Raw genomic sequence first — 21,941 nt, forward strand, 5'->3', positions numbered from 1 at the left:
GTGACATCTGGACAAAAACGTAAAATGGATTGATCAAAGAAGAAACTTATCCAATTGATTAGTTACTCTCGTTTTATTATAAAATTTGCTTCCATAATGACAAATACAGTACATCTCAAAGTTAGTTCCCAATTTAGTACAGTAGCTGTCCAGTCCCAAATATCTAGGTATTATGAGTTGAAAAGTTGGACATTTTGGAAACACCTCTGTGTGACCACATTCTAAAGTACATGTGGAATCAGTCCAATGGAGAAGCAAGACTTCACTAGCTGGGTTCAAGGGAGCAACCAGGAGTCTTAATAGTACACCAGGCACAGTGCATGTTAGCTTCTGACAAGAAGAAGTAAGCACCTACAGGGATGCAGGAAGTATTTCAGAGCGATCAGTGTCTTGTTCTCTTAAGGGAACCATGGTTACATAAAGTACATGAGACATTTCCCTGCAGGGATCTCAAGCTGCGTTGGAAGGGAATGGCAATGAGAATGCCCACTTCATCATACTTACAAAGCCAGCTCTAGATTATAGAACTAAACGAATGTGTGCTGACAGGACCAGCCCACCGCATTACAAAAGTCTTCCAAGGAAGCACCCATGAATAAGACCTTATAGGATGTCATAGTCTGGGTTCAGTGGTCTCTGATTCCCATACTGTAGGTGCCATAGTAAGCAAGTGAGTTGGACTCGACTCTGGGTTTGCTTGGTCGCCAGCGAGCCCTTCTTAGGTGGACCAAAGCAAACAAACAACTGATCTGCCATACACCACAGGGCAGCTCTATGAACATCATAAATGTCCAGTGCTAACACTGTGCAGAGCAGATTCAGCTTCTCCTGGTCAGCTTCCTGGAAGGGAGGAGGACAGAAGGCCTGCAGCACTATGGGCCCTAGCGTAGAAGTAGGCACCTTAGGGATATACCCTGGCCTCTAACCATACCCGTGGCAAACATCAGACATTAGGGATAAACTGACAGAGCCTCCATATGACTAGTAAGCCAATTCTCAAATAACTATTATGATGATTTTTCTTCTACACACTCAAATGATAGAAGTACTTGTGCTGTCCAATCTATTAAGACTCTGTCTGTTCCCAGGTGTTGCAAAAATATAGTGATATTTTCAATGTTACCCAGAAAACAGGATACAGGTTTAACTCATTCGAAATACTTATGATTAATGTTACACTGTCAGATATGCAAAATAAATCCAATGAATCTCTTGCTCTTGCTATTGTGCATAGACCACCAGGGCCATATATAATATGGAGTGCCACAAGGATCCGTCCTAGGTCCCTTTCTATTTTCAATATATATGTTGCCCCTTGGTAATATTATTAGAAAATTTGGGATTAGTTTTCCATGTTATGCTGATGATACTCAGCTATATATCTCAAAGAGACCAGATGAAACTTCTAAATTATCTAAGCTAACAGAGTGTGTTAAAAATTCTCCTATTAAATTCAGATAAGACAGAGATATTAAGTATTGGACCAAAAAAACATTACACAGAATCTTGTAGATTACAATTTGCAACTAGACGGATGTATTGTTAATTCCTCTACAGTCAAAAATCTGGGTGTTATATTAGACAGCAACTTAAGAGCAACTTAACCATATTTCCCATGTTACAAAAACCTCATTCTTTCATCTTAGAAACATTACCAAGCTACAAAACATGTTAACTATTTCTGATGCAGAAAAGCTACTTCATGCATTCATGACCTCTAGACTGGACTATTGTAATGCACTTCTAGGTGGTTGTCCTGCATCTTTAAGCTACAGGTAGTCCAAAATGCAGCAGCTAGAGTTCTTACCAGGTCAAGAAAATATGACCATATTACCCCAATTTTTTCAGTCTCTGCACTGGCTACCTATTAAGTTCCGTATCAGTTACAAATTATTATTACTTACCTATAAGGCCCTAAATGGTTTAGCTCCTGCATATCTAACTAGCCTTATACCACATTACAATCCATCACGCTCCCTAAGGTCACAAAATGCTGGCTTTTGGTAGTTCCTAGGATAGCAGTAAATGTCAGTAAAGTCCAGTAAAGGAGGTAGAGCTTTTTCACATTTGGCTCCCAAACTCTAGAATAGCCTTCCTGATAATGTTCGGGGTTCAGACACACTCTCTGTTTAAATCTAGATTAAAAACGCTTCTCTTTCACCAAGAATTCGCATAATGCATCTCTTAAATCGTGACTGCAGTTGCATCTGATCAAATGTGCATTCTTATTCTTTAGCTTGGGTTAAACTAACTAATTTTACTTTGTTGGAACAAAGCTATGCTAATGATGTCTCTATTTGTTTCTCTGTTTTCCCATGGGATTTACATCCCGTGGTAACTAAGATATACACAAACTCCAGTCTGGATCCAGAACACCTGAGAAGAGATGATGCTGACCCCTCAGAGGACCCCAGATGATGCTAATCCTGAATCAACAAACATAAAAGACAAATATTGCTACAAGTGTGATTGCATCATATAATAATTGCTGTTAATAATGTTCATCGTCTGACTGACTACTTGTCCTGTATAAATGTTTCTGAAAAATCCTCTCATATGCACACAAACTGACAGTAACCACTTATAAGCTACTACTAAATATTGTAGAAACATAATTTTATGTAAAGTTGCTTTGTAATGATTTGTATCGTAAAAAGCGCTATACAAATAAGCTTGAATTAAATTGAAATTGAAAGAGCCTGAAGTTCCCCTATTCTCTTGAGTGAGCATTTAGCGTAGAGAAAGAATGTCTTCAAGGTTAGGAACTTATGTGAAACCTCTTCAATGCGTTCAGAGTCCTTCAGTACCACCCCCATGACTCACGAGTGGACCTTGGTGCATTGTGCTGGCCACGGCCTTAAAGTGCTACAGAGAGAGAAACAGGCTTATTTCCAATGACTGACCACCCAAAGGGGCATGGTAAGCAGCTATGGCCGCCATGTACACCTTCAGAGTGGATGAAACGCTTTAACTCAGCTTGAAACTCCAGAACTGCATTAACTAAGCAGTTGACAGTTTCTTGCAGTCATTGTCCGCACCAAGAAATAAAAAGGTTCCAAGTAAAACTTTCTATGAAGCCTGTATTTACAATACATTATAAGGGTATTCTTAAGGCATTATAATGAATGCATAATGCATTATAAAAAATAAAAAAGTATAATATGTTGTATCATCTCATGAATATTCATAAGAACAGTTTTAATATATTATAGTGAATAATTATTTGTGGTTATAGCTTTTAAGAGTATGATGATTTATAACACAATTAATTTTTAATGTATAATAAGTCACATGTATTGCCATTTTTCTGATGCTACTTTACTTAAAGCGGTCAAAGACCACTTATAAGTAGTAGTAGTAGTAGTAGTTATAATAATAATAATAATAATAATAATAATAATAATAATAATAATAATAATTTATCTCAAACAGCCACAAGATCGGATATCAGATCAGGTGAATGTGTAATATGACACATTTGCTTTGAACTATTTTTATTGTAATATCAGTTTGATTATTTTGATGGTACCCTTTAGACAGCTGTTGAATTAACATTAGCTCCACAGGAAGCACTCTTATAACGCTCAACATCTGGCAACTCACAAACTGTAGTAAGATACTGTGCAGATCTTAAATAAACAATGTCAAGATATGATACAGTCCATTATACTGTAAATTAAGTAGATTTAATATGGTGTTCATTGTGTGTTATATAGATAATCATACTCTTAAACTTATAACCACAAATACGTAAGTATTATGATGTATTATAATTGTTGTTATTGTTGTTAACATATAAATTTTTTATTTTTTTTTATAATGCATTATGCATTCATTATAATGCCTTAAGAACCCCCTTATAATGTATTATAACTACAGGCTTCAAATGTTGTTTTCCACGTGACGGATGCTCTGGACTAGAGTATGGTCTGAACAATCTCAATTGAGAGACCCAATGCTAAGAGCCACACCCAAAGATTCTGTTACTCCAGAATGGGGCTACTAGCAGAAGACAGACCCTGTCCCCGGGTACACTCTCCAGAACTCCCATGGAGCAAAGCAATCGGGGGAAAAGCATAAAGACAGGAACCAAGGTTTCCTCAACATGTCTAAGGCATGTAAGGATTGCCACGTGACATTGACCATGCAAAGTGGGTTGCCCCTTGGGGAAAACCCCTTGGTCCTAAGCCACCACTGCTAAGGTCTCATGTACAGCAGGCCAAAGGGTATCATGTTGAATGCAACTGCCATCAGACCTTACAATCTCTGAAACTGTTTGACAGCGAATGACTGGGCTATGTAAGACTTTGAGAATCAATTCGAAATGAGCAGGAGGCAGACATGCCTGCATCATCGTTGAATCCCACATCATGCCAAGAAAAGTGGTCCTATGTGCTGCAGAAACCAGACTTTCCTTGGCATTCAGCCTCAATCCCAGCTCCTTCATAGGAATGAGAATGGCAACTCACTGCCGAAATGCCTACTGCTGAGGTTGTACTAATATCAGCCAGTCAATTATGTTATTCTGTATGTGGATGCCCTTAAGTCTCAGAGGAGCCAGAGCAGCATCCACACACTTGATGAAAGTGTGGGGTGAGAGTAATAGGTGGAATATTGGTATGCTTCGTCCCTGAAAGCAAACCTCAGGAACTTCCTGTGCTGAGGAAAAATGAATACGTGGAAGTATGCGTCCTTGCGATCTATCATGATATACCAGTCTTCAAACCTGATTTGAGACAGTCTGTTTTATCTTAAACCAAAAGCATTTGATAGCCCGATTCAGCAGAGGCAGATCTATGATCAGACGCAACCCCCCATCCTGCATCAGAACAATAAAGTATTGACAGTAGAACTCAGACTCTCTTGAAAGAGGAGGAAAGTGTTCTGTGTACTTCTTCCTCAAGAGAGTGTCAACTTCTTGTTCCATTACCAGAGTCTCGTTATTGTGCTATTAAAACTGCTTCTATTGTGGGGACAACCCCGATAAAAAAAATGAGGGAGAGCCAAACTGAATTCTGTTGCCTCTCTCTACAGTCTGCAGGACTCTTTGTGAGACATTTGGCAGAAGTTTCCACGCTGCCAGAAATACCTCTCTGGGCTGGCCTCTGGTATGGCTAGAGGAGTCATTTCAGTGCCCTGAAGCGAATAACTGGCAGAGAACATCCAACTTGATGGTTCTAGTTCCTTTACTTGAGGGGATGAGTGTTCGCGTGCCGTACCATTGCCGAGCGACAGCTGGGAACTAAGCTTGTCGGAGCCAACTGTGCCTGCATGGGTGGTCGCAGGGGTATTAGCGAGGCTGAGGATGCCAGCTCCTCTGAACAGGAGTCTGTTGTAACTAGAGAGTTTAATTTGGTGTACTAAAGTGGAATGGTACCAGCAAGATCGCAGGCCTGGCCGCTCTCATCAAAAAGAGCCAGGGGGAAGTGGTGCACCTGCAGTGGCAGCTGCTCACAATCAGGACGGTCATCTCCCTCACATGCTCCCAAATAGATGATGCAAAGACCATGTGAAACCGACGGCAGGGAGGAACACACAATCTATTGCACCAACTTACTTTTGTTTTTGCTCTTTGACATTATTGCTGTCTTAATAACAAAGATATATTAACTGACTGAATGCTTTTACAACACATACACACCACAGCACACTTACTGAGTAGCAAAACCTAACATGCACTGTGCCAGTTCCTGGTTGCTCACATCAACCCGCTTGTGCTGTCTCACTTCTCTATTGGACTGATTCCACACTTCAGAACATGGTCACAAAGACGTGTTCCCAAAGCGTTCCAACCAACTCGAGTTGCCTGAGGGGAACCTCTTTTTAACTATTTCTAGCCTTATGAATTGATTTGTATGGAGTTTAGCAATATGGATTGTTTGGTATGTCCTGCCTGCAAATACACTAATGGCTTATTTTCAATTAATCATTTATTTGGTTTCATGGACAACAAAAGAATACGCATAATTGTAAGTAAAACTGTCTATGTATCTTTTTATCTGTCATGTCTGCCATTAACATTGCACTGTCCATCTCATCAGCATTCCAAATTACCTGCTGACATGTAGATCTTTGTGCACTCTGTTTCTCTCTCTCTTTTTTTTCTTGTCTGTTTATTTTATTAGTCAAGAATTTCCCCCTGGTTTTCTCTTGAATTACGTTTTATTTAGCCTTAATCAATAGCCATTGTTTTTATTCTAATTTTCTGATTTTTATCACACACCCTTGTGAATTGTGAACTTTGCATGCTGCAAATTATTTACATGTTGTGACTGAGATGTATCGTGTCCATGCAGACGAAGACGGAGACCGTACCTGTACAGGAAGCGTGCCATCCACCGAGGACGACCATCTCCTGCAGAGGCAGAGGAGGAACCTGTTGGGAAACCAGCAGAGGAGCAGCCTGTCAATGCTTTTGCTGGCCGCCGTGAAAGACGCAAAAAGATAAACGTTTCTGTCTGGGAGCAACGGACAAACCAGCTGCGGAAACGTCGGCAGATAGCCAGTCGTGAGGTGTTGTTTGGCAGTACCACAGAAGACCAGTTAGACACTCCAGTGAGTGATCATCTCCAACAGGGCAGCATATCCCCAGAGACGAGCCCTTTACACTTGCCAGAATCACCAATGTCTGTGGGGATGCCCCTGCCAGAGCCGCCCATGTCTATAACCATTCCACTCCCTGAACCTCCAGAATCTGAACCCTTGCCCCTGATGGGATCAGGACTAGAGGAGCGGCAGAGTGCAAATAACCATCATTCAAATACAGAGAGGAAGCATCGTGTGGCAAGGAAGTTTCGGGCTGCTGCTGCTGCCGGAGTAGCAGAGGGTGGGCGACATAAACGCCACAGACATCGAGAGTCCAGAACAGAGGCCAGAAATGCAGAGAATCACCAGCAAATTGGGTGCAGCGAGAAACAGCCTGAAGAGGGTGAGGATAAAATGGAGGAAACACAGTCTAAAAACTCGATGCACATGTACGAAACAGAAATGATCCTGTCTGGCAAACAAAATGAGAATCAGGAGGAATGCCAACGGTAAGAACACGATTGTGGTTTATTTTCATTTAGTGAGTCATTCAGTTATGTTGCTAGTTTACATTCATTGTTGTGGTTTGGTGAAATTCTTATTTGGATGTAGCTTACTATTTTTGACAAATGTTGCAATCCTGGTACAATCCTAGTTGGTAACACTTCATTTTGGTCCCTTTATACATTCTGTTGAGTATAAGTAACTTTGAAACCACTTGTTAACTACCAGTAATTAGTAGTGCTGGGTAGTAACTGATTACACGTAATCTGAATTATGTAATCATATTCCAAAAGTACTTGATTATATTACATTTTAAAATACTTTATTATCAGACTACAGTTGTTTTTTATTGATTACATAATTACAAATTGTTCAAACAATAGCAATTAATTTGAAACATTTCTTGATATTAACTAATTTTCATTTACATTTTATTTTCGAAACATTCATAAAGTTTTTCATTTTTTGGACATTTACACAAAGACCAGCCACTAGTCAAGTGAATATAATTGCACAGAAATGTAAGAGTCCACACTGCATTTGACCACTGGTTTTACAAAAATCATTTTGATTTTAAAAAGGGTTTTCTCAATATATATATTTCAATCACGACCACTTCCGTCAAGTATATTTATGACAATTATATTGCATACAGTTAGTGTTGGTGGTATGGTTATGTTCTGGGCAACACTCCACATGGCTGTCCATGCAGCCAAGCTTGGACAGAGCGGGGAGAGCAGCAAGACAAACCCCACTGGGATACAGAACAGAACCATTATAAGCATACATAATTACAATTCACAATTACATAAGTTGTAAACAAAATGTGATAGAGACTGCTTCCAATGAAGAAACTGCAAAGAAAGAACAAAGTTAGATTGGATTACAGGTTCAGTTGGTGGATTTGGGGTTGGAGGAGGGAGTTAATTGCAAGCAGCTATGTGATGGAAGAGACACTAAAGAATGGGAATTTAAAAAGATCGCATGTGATAGGTGTCAAGACTGGCCTGACTGAACTAACTCGATGCTCGATATATAAATCTCACACACACACACACACACACACACACACATATATATATATATATATATGAAGGTATATATAAGGTAACTGAGCTTGGCTTTCCATTTCTTGAAGTTGTTTTTCTAGGCACAACACACAGCAAAGTTATGAAACATGTTTTTGTTATTTAATAAAATCAATCATTTACACCTGTACATTTGTATTTTAGGGAGTTTGTGGGTGATGCGACAGGAATTTCCCAAGCATCTGGCCTTCAAGAGCTTCAGACTGTCTGTACTGGAATGAAGGATCAAGCAGAAAGCCAAGAAACTCCATTTATGAGGGACAAAGAAGAGTTTACATCAGAATCCAAGTACATGACAGGGGAAGTCTCAGACATTGAGAACAATGGCAGCTATCTGAACCAGGATGAGTGTATGACAGAAACCAGCATTAAACGAGAGATGTCAACCCAGCCTTTGTTGGAAATGGCACCAATGACTGGTATTTGATCCATGCATCCATCCATCTGTCCATCCATCAGTCTGTCCATCCATCCATTCATTCATCTTGTTTAAATGGTTCTTTACAGTGCAGAGTATGTTTTCTCTGGATTTCTCTTCTAAAGTATTTACTATTTTATCATACCAATTTCTAGTTGTTTTGGAGGATAGAACCAAAGCAAAACTGTATTTTTAAATAGTGAAGAAAAATATCCTCTTAAAAAAGTTTTTCTCTCTATGCCATGAAGTCACTTTTAATCTTGTCCTATGTTTTTTTTACTATTGCAAATACTCCAGTCTCTTAATTTAAAAAAAAAGCATGCAAGAAGTAGCAAAGTAATGTTTAAAGGCATTATTTGAAATATAGCATGTCAAGCCACGGGACGTGCCAATCTCCAAAAGCTAAGTGCCTTTTTGCATTAAGCACTGTGAGAACCATTTTTTTTTTTTTTTACACTATACGTATGTATTATATACAGTGCGTGGACTGACGTGTGGGTTATGAATTGAATAATTGAAATAAGCAGTTCTTGGCAATGAAGTGCCTGTTGTGTTTGGTTTGGTTTGCATAGCAGTTTTTCAGAGGAAGATGATCAATGTGCTACAGTGTTGATTTTTAGTGTAGTTCAGCTGCTGATGGCTGAATCCTGAAGGAGGGGTGGACAGCAACAATTGTTTGCAGAGGGAATAATTTGTTAAAGTGAGGACACATTCATTAATAGAGACACAGAACTGGGCCATCCATGCCTGTGGCAATCTAAGCTTCTTCAGCTGTCTCAGAAAGTAAAGAGCAGTTTGCCTTTAGAGTATTCAGTTCTATTGCAATAGTGGGCTTCATGCTGGGTGCTGGGTGAAATCTGGGTTAGTGTTCACTCTGTGTGAACAGAGCTCCAAACCCCCCCCCCCCCCCCCCCCCCCAAACCCAACACAAGATAAAGAAGTGCCACTCAGTGGGCTCAGGTTCATGTCTTCCAGTCTGTAATCAGAGCAAAAACATTTGCATCTCAGATACACATAATCACAGGTAATTGTGGTCAAAACCTGGGAGATAAAGCTTTTGCAAATCATTTCAACTGAGTGACATTCATTTGCAAATATATGTGAGAGAGAGCGCCTAGCAACAGACAGTCTAGTTACACAACACACCAGACAGAAATGTATAGGTGAGCTGACAGTTCAGAAATAAAGCATTTATATGTGCAGTTCAATGCAAGTTCCAAACATATGTACTTTGAGACCTGCAACACACTTGCCAGCTATTTTTTAGCCTGATGTATTTACCCTGCCAATCACACTCCATTCACAGTTTCAGAGCCAAAGTGACTCTAAAATCTTTGTTGCAGGATGCAAAATTGTTACATTTGATGAAATTAATTTGTGACTGTTATGAAAGTGTGTTCTATTAAGTATGCATCCGTGCAGTATGAATACAGTCCAGACATACTTCTATCATATAGGCATATTTGACGTGTCCTACAACAACAGTAATGCTTCCTTGCCATTCACAGCTTCTTTCCTTTAGCCCAACGAGACCGTAAAACTCAGAGATTTATAGGAAGTATTGAGTCATCTGCTTTTTGGAAAACCGTGGAAATACTTCTCATTTCATGCACTGCTTTTCATAGTAGGGATGAAGGCATATTTTGATGCAGGGGTGATAGAGGTTTGCACAGGCTTTAATTTGATGCCCAAACTCTCCCTATACCTGAGACGATTTGTTCTGATCCAACCTGATCAGCACTGTCAAATTTAAAGTCAGAATCCAACCTAAACCCCAAAATTCCATGGTTGGGGGGTTTGATTCCCCGGAAACACATGATAGGTAAAAATGTATAGCCTGAATGCAATTTTCAACAAAAATTATATTTCACTTTAAGAGAAGTTATATATATATATATATACATATATATATATATTTATATATATATAAACTTCTCGTAAAGTGAAATATAATTTTTGTCAACGAAAATTAAAAGCCTTTTTAGTCAAAGTGATAGTTACTGAAATTGAATATAGCATCGCTAAATTTAGAGGATATTGATATTAATGGCTAATTTTTTTTATTTTTTTTTACTTAACTCATTTTACATGGCTAAATACAAAAACAAGTGAGAATGAAAGCAAAATACTTTTGTTCTTGTTACAGTGGAATTTTATATTTCAGTACTGAGTAATATTAATTAACAGCATGCACTTTCGCATTATTTTGAGAATTTCAGCTGGTCATTTCTCATTCAGACTAATTTTGCCGACAAGATTGATTGATTGTAGTAGTATACAAGTCATTATTCATATTTAGGATGTAAACCCTGCTGCAAATAAAATGTTGAAATATTTGATTTGTTCTCTTGATTTGACTCGTCACAGTCAGCTTCAAGGACGTGGAGGCCTCTCACTCAGACAAAGCTGATGATGGTAATGATGATGATGATGTTGAGAATGGAGGTGAACAGTCGACTGCCCCCAAACCTGACACTCCAGACAGCATGTTCATTTTCAAAAGCTCAAATCCGTAAGTTGTCATTTTTACATGATCCCATGTTTAGATGTTGTACAGTTTATTATGCATGACAAAACAGGACAAACATAATGTCTAAAATCATGCTCTTTTTGTAACTGAAGCATCAGAAGAATCTGCCACTATGCAGTGACCTTGCGCTACTTTGAGATGACCATTCTCCTGGTGATTGTGGCCAGCAGCATTGCACTGGCTGCGGAGGATCCTGTGTGCACCAATTCAGAGAGGAATAAGGTAAACCATTATATTTCAAAATATTACTTGCTTAATGTATCATGTAATGACTAATGTAATGACTGCAAGTATTTAGAAAACAACATCCAGTAAATAAGTGACAGGCTTGTTTACTGTGTGATTGCAGGTTCTCCGTTACTTTGATTATGTTTTCACTGGCGTTTTCACATTTGAAATGATTATAAAGGTAACCGCTTTCCTACTTCAAACATGATTTAAACAGTTGGTATATTAAAGGAGGTATAAGGAGGTATATAGAAGGATTTTTTTTGTCTAGTATGGAGCTAGATAAGTATCAAAATAAATGTATTTACAAAATTTGATTTGTAATAATGCACAAAATAAAAGTGTATGTGTGTGTTTGTGTGTGTTTGTGTGTGTGTGTGTGTGTGTGTGTGTGTGTGTATTTGAGACTTTCCTGGCAGGTTTTTGCCTCATATGTGTTTCTGATGAACTCTTTACCCAATCAGATTTGAGCCTCTCAAATAATTTGTAAATGTGAAACATATGATTCTTATTTTGTAAATGCATTTATTTTGAGAGTATGCTGACTCCATAGTCTAGGGCTGTCACAAAGTAATTTGATATTTGTAATTATATTTGTATATATAGGTACAGTATGTAATGTAGGTAGACATTTATATAATTTTACATACAGATATAAAAGACAGAAAATTCTATTTACTCCATATTCTGTATAATAGTATGTTATGCCATTTTATACAGATGATCGACCAGGGCCTCATTCTTCATGATGGATCATATTTCCGTGACTTGTGGAACATTCTAGACTTTATTGTGGTGGTTGGTGCTCTGATTGCCTTTGCATTGACGTAAGTATATAAAATTAGAGCCATCTTCCTTGTGTGACTTAAATTTTGATTTTTACTTATAGAATTAATCTGGACCCATTCTACATTATAGATGTCTAACAACAACTCCAGACTCAAAATCTCAGTTAACTTTCAACATAGGCTCATTGTAAAAAAAAAAAAAAAATGCCTCTGTCAATATTTCTGCAAAACTCAAAAAACCTAAATCTATCCATACAATTTACTGCAATTTCCCAGTGAAATGAAATGTAAACACAGTAAAACATGTCGTTCCAAACCCGTTAGACCTCCGTTCATCTTCTGGACACAGTTTAAGATATTTTAGATTTAATCCGAGAGCTTTCTGTCCCTCCATTTATACTGTCCATGTCCGGAAAGGTAATAAAAACATCATCAAAGTAGTCCATGTGACATCAGAGGGTCCGTCAGAAAAGTTTTTGATGCATCGAAAATCGATTTTAGTCCAAAAATAGCACTAAAACTATGACTTTATTCAGCATTGTCTTCTATTCCGGGTCTGTTGTGAGCAAGTTCACTGCAGTGTAGTGATATCCGGTTCGCAAACGAATCACTCGATGTAACCGGATCTTCTTGAACGGTTCACCAAATAGATCTGAATCTTTTGAAACGGTTCGCGTCTCCAATACGCATTAATCCACAAATGACTTATGCTGTTAACTTGTTTAATGTGGCTGACACTCCCTCTGAGTTCAAACAAACCAATATCCCGGAGTAATTCATTTACTCAAACAGTACACTGACTGAACTCCTGTGAAGAGAGAACTGAAGATGAACACCGAGCCGAGCCAGATAACGAACAAACCGTTTCTGTCAGACGCGTCCGATTCGTGAACCGAGGAGCTGATGATACTGCGCATGTGTGATTCAGCGTGAAGCAGACCGACACACAGAGCGTCTGAACTGAACTGATTCTTTTGGTGATTGATTCTGAACTGATTCTGTGCTAGTGTTATGAGCGCGGGTAAACCGAAGGCTTGAATCAAGGGCAATTATCGAAAATGACACCATTACATTGAGCGCAAAAGAACCGGTGAAACGTTTTCTTCAACCGGTTTATTGAATCGAACTGTCTGAAAGAACCAGTTCGCAAAAAGTAACCGAACTTCCCATCACTACTGGTGATCCGACAACCGATGCAACCGGTTCTTGACTTGAGAACGAGTCATTCTTCAGTTATCTGGCAAAACTGCTTTGTTTTGAGCTCTCTCTCACAACAGACACGGAAGAGAAGACAATGCTGAATAAAGCATTGTCGTAGTTTTTGCTATTTTTGGACCAAAATGTATTTTCGATGCTTCAAAATATGTCACAATGATGTCACATGGACTACTTTGATGATGTTTTTCTTACCTTTCTGGACATGGACAGTAGACCGTACACACAGCTTCAATGGAGGGACTGAGAGCTCTCGGGCTAAATTTAAAATATCTTAAACTGTGTTCAGAAGATGAACAGAGTTCTCATGGGTTTGGAACGACATGAGGGTGAGTGATTAATTACATAATATTTATTTTTTTGCTCTGTTGCTCACCTGGTACAGCATTGCACTTGCGATGTGGAGCGCTCGGGTGAAGATAGAAAAGCTCAAAGACTAGTACAAAGATAAAATGGCAAATGTGTTTTTACCTCAAGTTTGCTTTTCTCAACACTAGCGTTGGGGTTTAGGATTTAGTTTGGGTGTGTTACTCTTCAGTGTCACTCACCTGACATTTTTTTTGCGATACCTTAATCTGTTTCGTAAAAAAAAACTGATTTTTTTTTACACCACTCAAATGTGAAACATGAAAGAAGCAACATAATTAACATATTAGCAGAAATGTCACAACAGGCATCTTTTTTTTTTAAGTGAACCTGGGTTCTAATCTTATTGTTAACCCATTGGTCAAATGTGTCTACAATGTATATTTGTATATGTGTGTATATTTTATATGAGCCATTTATCACATCAACAGAGATATATAGTACAGAAGCACATCATCAGCAGTCACATCAGTATCTCAAACAGCAATGCCAAGTTCACGTTTTTGATTCCCAGGAAATGCATTAAATACAAATAATGTATCCTTTTTAATTTAAAGTGGAAAGGCTTTGGATAAAGGGCTTTGGTACATGCATAAATGCAAATACAATCTGGGGATTGATTATGGTCCATTGTAGAGTTCATACAAAACCAAATCCAGAGCACAATGTGTGCAAAAGACTGCTTGATCCCAACTAACTGGTACAGAAACATAGCAAATAACTAGTTCAAGATGAAGTACATGCACACTTTAGTGCAAAAACTGATCCCAAACCAACCTAAACTTTGTCCACCCACCCAAAACAATGCAAAGCAGTGTTCCAGCTAAACAGGTATAACAGGTCATAATTTAATACCCACTGCTGTGCAGAAAGAATATAATACATGCATGAAAAGTGAAGCAAACTCTTCATCAGTTGAACTCGGGAAGCAGAAGAAGAAGCCGATGGCGACTGAACTAGTGGAGGTGGTGTGTTGTGAGATTCGGCTATATGTGATATCGACACATAAAGTGCAGTCTATGAATTTCATGTTCTTTCTTAATAGCAGGCCAAATTCTGGTCTATTTTTAAAGCGTATTGCAGGCTGATTCAGAACAGGCTATAGTCCTGTGGGCTGGACTTTGTCCACCCCCCATTTAAGTTATATAAGTTACACTCTTGAATGTTTATTGCTTGTTAATATATTCTAAAACTGAGATGGAAGTCACACATATATAGTTTAGTTTGGAAGAATATATAAATATGATCTTAAACATACATTAAAATAGCTTCAAAAAATTATGGTGTCCTAAATTTAATAGTCTATTTGGGAAACCCTTGAGAGAAGCCCTAAAATCATGCAGTTCAAGTGTTCGTAATGTGATCTGAAGGCTGTTGCGCATTAGGCATACAGTATGTACAGAAACATTTATTACCAGATAATAAGATATTGCTTACAATTGTAAAAAAAAAATATATATATATGATTAATTATTATTATTATGTTAATCATATCACTAAAAAAGAATTTGGTTTATTTCAGGAAGTATTTCTATATAAGGATATTCCAGATGTTGATAAATGTGCCCTGGCGCGTTATTTAATGGCTTTACACACACTTGAGATGTTCATGTGTTCTTTCTCTTTTAATGCTTCTCTGTTGTTGTTTGGATTGTATCTCTGTGGCTGCCAGGAATTTAATGGGGTAACAGCAGATGCTTCTCATTTGTCACGTTGTCTGTCCATTTAAATAAGAATGGCCACCAATCATTTATTTATGTGTGTTAATAACATTGTTATGTCTGAACCATGTTTGCATTTACTAATTTAAAATTTCCGCTCATTTTTTTACTATTTCAGCCATGCATAGACATTTTTTAGGTTATATACTAGGGCCATCAACTGAACTTGTTAATTTAGTGTGATTCATTATTTTAATATGCAAGTAATCATGCCTTTTTGCTCATAAGTACCATGAGAAATTCCCCTACCATCAGTGCAGTTCAAGCTTGAAAAGCCACCTTCATGTTTTTATTTTATTTTTATTTTTTTCATGTTAATTGCTTTGAATATTCAAAAATATAAATATTTTTATTTATTACTTAGTCACTGAATGTCATGTTTTAATAAAATATACTTTAATGCATGTAAAGGACATTATTAGTCTTTTTTGTGAGCCTAAAAAGTTAGGCCTTGTTTTTTTTCAGCACTATAAAGTGTTTAAGCTTTAGAAGATGCTATGCTGTAGTACATTTTTAGGTTTTTATAAAAATAGGATTTGCAAGTTAAAGTGAATAGTATTAAGTAGTCGTGTGACTGAAGAATTAAACCTTTGTTTTTAATTAGGGGGGCTTATATGTGATTAATTGCAATTATTTTGATTAACTCAACATGCATATTTAAGTTATTGACCCTCCCAAAAAAAGTTTAAAATAAAATAAATAAAAATAAAAAATTTCTAAAAATATAATATGTTTTGTTATTCACAGAAACAACAAAGGGCGAGACATTAAGACCATTAAGTCCTTACGGGTTCTCCGAGTTCTCCGTCCCCTCAAGACCATAAAAAGACTTCCAAAGCTCAAGGTATCTGCTCTTTGACACTTTATATACTTTACATTCATGACCAGAAACAGAACCAGAAAGCACCATGCAACTCTCTGCTCACTTATACTTTTTACCACTTCTTTGTGACTATGCCTGCTTTGAATATTGAGAAAAAAATAAATAAAAATCAAGAAACCGAGGATCTTAAACACTTTTTCAGTCCACACATGGTCAAATAAATTCTTCCAAAAGAGTAAAACTCAATGCAATTTCTATGTATCCAGAGAGAAGATTACAGCAAATTAATTGCAAGTACTGAGTTGAACTCTTTTGGAAAAATAGTTTGGAATATTTAATCAATGCATAGTCATTGAGTAACAGGTTTTTACAAAATTAGTAAATATATACTAGTGCATGTAATGGACATTATTAGTCATTTTTGTGAGTCTAAAAAAAATAATAATAATAAGGGTTCCTCCTACAAAAAAAAAAAAAAAAGAAAAAAAAAACTATTCTGTAATTTATTTTATTTTTTAAGACTATTTGTGCTGTGGTGATAAACTAATGTATAATATACTGTGTTTGTGTGTGTAATGTTGTGTATTTCAAACACAGAAACTCTAGTCAAGAAATATCTTATTCCATGAATATTCCTTTGAAACAGTCTCACGAAAGAAACACAATTTAACAAATTAATTAATTAATAAGGAGACTCTGCTGTCTAAATATGAGTAATCCCTCTGTGAATAATTAAAAGCAGGCTAAATATAACTCGCGGTACTTGACATTTTTCATTTTAAATCAATATGCAGTCATATACAGAGCCAGAATTATGAGAATTATCATCAGACCATTTAACTAAACCATAATTGAATTAGAGACGGGAGATCAAGAGATATCTTTGGGGAAAGAAATGACAAAGAAATCTGAAGTTACCAGCCTTGTGCCCTTCTCTAGAGAAAACATAACTAATCTACAACGCAGTGATTTTGCATGAATTTAATTTGTATGGAAAGAGCTTTTTTTTTATTTATTTATAAAAATATATCAATTAATGTCCACCCTACTTTAGCCCATATACCTAACTGTTAAGAATAAAACCCTATTCTAAACCACTTTTTCTGTAATTTTTCAGTTTCCAGTCATTGTAGAGCATAATCACATGGGTTTTTGATTATTACTATAGCAACCAACATGCCAGAAAATGATTGTACTGCCTGAAGAAAAAAACACACATATTTGATTTGATCACTTGCAAATAAAAGTGCATGCTATGTAATGTTGTGTGCATCATGTTCATTATGATGCAATTTATACTAATTGAATGACTACAAATAAATTCAAGGCTTAAGGTAAAATTGTGATGCTGATTGTTTTAGATACTGTTGCATATGAAACTGCATATGAATGCAAACGACAAAAAGTTGCATAAGAAACTTTGCTGGCTGAAGACCTGTTTGAGAAGGGATATGTGATATGATGACGGTTTCTGTTGTCCTGCAGGCTGTGTTTGATTGTGTAGTCACATCCCTGAAGAATGTCTTCAACATCCTCATCGTCTACCAGCTCTTCATGTTCATCTTCGCTGTGATTGCAGTGCAGCTCTTCAAGGGAAAGTTCTTCTACTGTACCGACGGATCGATGGCCACACAAAAGGAATGCCAGTAAGCAGCCAGATGCTTTGTATAAACTGTATTTCTGAGTTTGAGAAGTACATTTTTAATGAAAATCTTTACTTTATGGAGCAGTGTTGCTCTCGTTACTTTAGTTTAATGCATTGTATTTTCAGAAATGTATCATTCATTCAATGCGTGTTGAATGTTTTTCTGGGGCATGAGCGATGCCCCAATTATGCACGATGTCTAATAATCCAAATGTAGCTCAATAGATTGTTATAGAAAGCAATATATTGTAATATATTATTTTCCCTTTTTATTTTCTAATATTTTATATATTTGAATACATTTAATAATATATTGATGATACATATATTATATAATATATTGCAAAATATACAAATGATTGCCGCTTTCAATATATTGTAATATATTGGAAAAAATAAATATATATAAGAATATATGCCTAATATATTACATGATATTTTCCAATATACTACAATATATTTTTGTTTCATAAGGGTCCTCTGTGTTTGAATCAATTAAATCTGATCGGTCTCGATAATAGCATGCTATTGTAAGATATATGATCTGAAGTAACTACATGGGTCATTTTTTTCTTCATTGGATTTCATTACTCTTACTAAAGTAACTATTAAGATTATGTAACATTTTCACTCATTTTCTCACTGTTTCAGCCATGAATAGATATTCTTAGCTTATGTTTCAAGGCTCTCAGTTTAAACTTGCTAATTTATTGGGAAAAAAGAAATGTTCCTACATCAGTGCAGTTCAAGATTGAAGAGCCACCTTCAGGTTTTGTTCATGTGAAATACTTTGAATATTCAAACATAAGAAATATTATTATAATTATACATTTTACTCTTACTTAAGTTACTATTTAGCTTGCTACTTTTAATTTTAGTTGAATAAATATATAACTTTTTACTTGAAAAGTATTTGGAGACTCTGTCCACCTCTGTGCACTGTGTAGACTTCTGTACAATGATGAGTATCCTTTCATGAATGTTTTGTGTGTTTGTCATCGTTTGAATGGTTTTGTGTTGTGTAGAGGCTACTACATCGACTATGACAGGGACAGGAAGGAGGTGAAGAAGAGGGAGTGGAGGAGACACGAGTTTAACTATGATAATGTCCTCTGTGCTCTTCTGACGCTCTTCACTGTGTCCACAGGAGAGGGCTGGCCACAGTATGTCCATTCATTTTTATACTGCACAAGACTGTTGATATTTGATTACATTTTAAAATTAGTACCTTTGTTTTTCTTGCTATTAAGCTGAAATTGTTTGATGGTTTAGAGACAGTCCATAAACATGTTAATATATCCGGTCACACTCACCACCACTGACTTAGTGAAGTACTGTAGGATTACAGAGCTCCACAGTCAGGTTCTGCAAGTAAAAATGGCATTAATTTTCTACACAGGAAAACTGAATTCTAATGCTAACTTCTAAGCTTTAAACTATAGACCTACTTTGATGTTGGAGGTTGTTATTGGATGGTATATGTTTTGTTGAAGCAGTCAGTTCGCATTATTTTAACTCATGTTTTAAATATTGGTACTTGACAGCGGAATCCCTAGTGAAAAACTACATTACCCATGATGCTGTAAGGAAAATTCCACCAATCAGAGAGCCAAGGCCAGCCAATCCCACCAAACTAAATATTTAGCTCCACCCACTATGCTCTCAAAAACCTTAAAAAAAAAAAAAAAAAAAAAATATATATATATATATATATATATATATATATATTTATATATATATATATATATATATATATATATATATATATATATATATATATATATATATATAAACACAGTCTGATATCTTTGTCTTTTTATCAGATTTTCGAAATATTTTTTGCTTCAAATCAAAGTTTGAAATGTTGTGATTCTTCTTGTTGCTGATTGGTTTGATTTATGGCTTATAACTCTAGCAAAATCCCTATAGGAAAAAGTAAACTGGAAAAATACTTCCAGAACAAGCTCCATTGAAAAAAAATGGAACGACACTAATGCACTCTATACAAAGGCCTGGATGTTGCTTGCTGTATATTGGTGCACTTGGCAACATGTGATGTATCTTCAGTCAGCTCCCAATATTGCTCTGAGATCTGAGAAGGATAGAGACTTTCAGAGTCTCTTCAGTGCTGGGTTTTTGATGGCAGGCTATTCTGCTGCCTTCTCAAGTATTTGAATCACATCTGCCAAGGAAATGTGTGTCAGTTTAGATTTAGCTGTCTACATTTTGGTGTCAGACAGGTTGCCTAAACATCCTCTGGAAAATAAGAGTTGTAGGGATGAATACTTAGTTTTTTTGGTTGCTAATGGACTCAAGTTCGTATAGATAATGCCTTTCTCTGTGCGTAAGTGCCTGTTTAAAGACATAATGGTGAACAGAATAAAACAACCATAGTTAAATTAGACAGTGTTCATTCATTTTGAATAAATCAATATGTTAACAAGGCTTCAGTGCTCATTAAACTATCCAACATCAGCGGACTGAATGCCAGCAGAATGAATCACTGGGCTTTGATTCCGGAGAAATCAAACTAGTGTGGAAATGCAAATCGTATCCAGAGTGCCAGAAATGTTGGCAAATGTCAAACATGAAAGAGCTGGGCTTCTCGGCGAGCACAATAGATGTCACATTGTGAAAGCTTTTGGCAGTGTAAATGACCAAAATCACTCGGAAGTAACCGGAAACCTTGAAATATACAAGAACTAAGCAAAAGTCTTACGTGACGTAAAAAAAATGTTTTAAGACAGTTATTCATGTTTTCTTTTAGTGTGCCATTGTTTCTTCCTCTTTTGCAAACATTGTTTTAATGCAGTGAAATTTTTGTATGAACAAGGAGTCCCACAACAGATTGTGTTGCCCACGCAGAGATCTGATCTCACCATCTTCAGTCAGTCTGGGGTTCATCCATGGAAGAACTATGGCATCTTCTCCAAGATTCTTGGAACAAACTACCTCAAAAACTGTGTGGAAGCCAACCCAGGAAAAAGCTGAGGAAGGAAGAGCCAACTCCAGTGGACTGAAGAAGCTTTTTACTTTTACACCCTTTAAAGAAATAGAAATGCAACCAAATGTCTTTTCTTTCTACTTTCTAATTCAACTTTATACTCATCATAAGTATTAAGTATTATTATGAGGGTAATAGAGAACTATAGTTCTCAGGCAAGCTAATTGTATAGGCACTGTTATAGCTCAGAAAGATTAAACTACATATAAAACATTTCTTCAAGGTCATGCAGTTATGAAAGCTGTGATGCCTCTAATTGCATCCAATAACATACTTGATAAGTTCGGTAGGTCCCACCTTTGAGCAGATTTCATAACAGATCTTATCTTGTTACAACAATTTTCTCCAGTTCTGGTAATTATTAGCAGTTTTTCAAAGACGCGTTCCTATGATCAGCCAGCCAACTTGTTTTCAGATTATAAGGGCTGCCTGGAGACTTTGTGTCAGGAGTTCACAATTCACTTCTGGAGTACAGTCATCTTTTAAGAAAACATCAGTTTAGACCCAGAATTGGCGAGCCATCTCTGTTTGTTGTGGTTCTTATGTTATAGTGTTACTGCTGAGACTAATGTTGAGTTGGGATCCGTGTGGAGAGATGTTTGTTCAATAGTTGATGCCAAGAATCAGTGCTTGAAAAGGCAGGAAAGACAATGTGGACTGTCATGGCTGAATCGAGTGTGGGCTGAGGAGCATATCTGTGAAGAAACAAGAAGAGATTTCATGCTGCAGATGTTACATACTGAAAATTGACTCTTTTCACAGATTGTGATGATGTGTTTCCATAGTAATTAACAATATAAACGTTTTCATTAAAAAATGAAATGTACATTTGTAAAACTGTACTCTTAATTATATTACCTTGGCATTCGTTTAAAGAAAGAGTGTGACCGTAGCTGATGGGAAATTTTACATCTTTCTCTTTTACCGTATTTTTCGGACTATAAGTCGCACCTGAGTATAAGTCGCATCAGTCCAAAAATTCATCATGATGAGGAAAAAACATATATAAGTCGCACTGGACTATAAGTCGCATTTATTTAGAACCAAGAAACAAGAGAAAACATTACAGTCTACAGCCACAGGTAG

General features: G+C 36.7%; 1 protein-coding gene across 2 annotated transcripts in view; it reads left to right on the forward strand.

Moving 5' to 3' along the window:
- LOC113039639 (voltage-dependent R-type calcium channel subunit alpha-1E-like) overlaps window positions 1-21,941 on the forward strand; it is a 109,613-nt gene that overhangs the window by 66,946 nt on the left and 20,726 nt on the right. Inside the window, exons 19-28 of one of the 2 annotated variants that reach the window (XM_026197607.1) lie at window positions 6,297-7,034; window positions 8,262-8,536; window positions 10,903-11,047; window positions 11,158-11,287; window positions 11,415-11,474; window positions 12,014-12,120; window positions 15,335-15,346; window positions 16,131-16,227; window positions 17,692-17,852; window positions 18,877-19,014. In XM_026197607.1, the coding sequence (XP_026053392.1) occupies window positions 6,297-7,034; window positions 8,262-8,536; window positions 10,903-11,047; window positions 11,158-11,287; window positions 11,415-11,474; window positions 12,014-12,120; window positions 15,335-15,346; window positions 16,131-16,227; window positions 17,692-17,852; window positions 18,877-19,014 (1,863 nt within the window). The remainder of the gene's footprint in view (window positions 1-6,296; window positions 7,035-8,261; window positions 8,537-10,902; window positions 11,048-11,157; window positions 11,288-11,414; window positions 11,475-12,013; window positions 12,121-15,334; window positions 15,347-16,130; window positions 16,228-17,691; window positions 17,853-18,876; window positions 19,015-21,941) is intronic. The other variant, XM_026197614.1, reaches the window with a different exon arrangement.

The sequence above is a fragment of the Carassius auratus genome, chromosome 2 (assembly GCF_003368295.1).
Source record: "Carassius auratus strain Wakin chromosome 2, ASM336829v1, whole genome shotgun sequence".
NCBI lineage: Eukaryota > Metazoa > Chordata > Actinopteri > Cypriniformes > Cyprinidae > Carassius > Carassius auratus.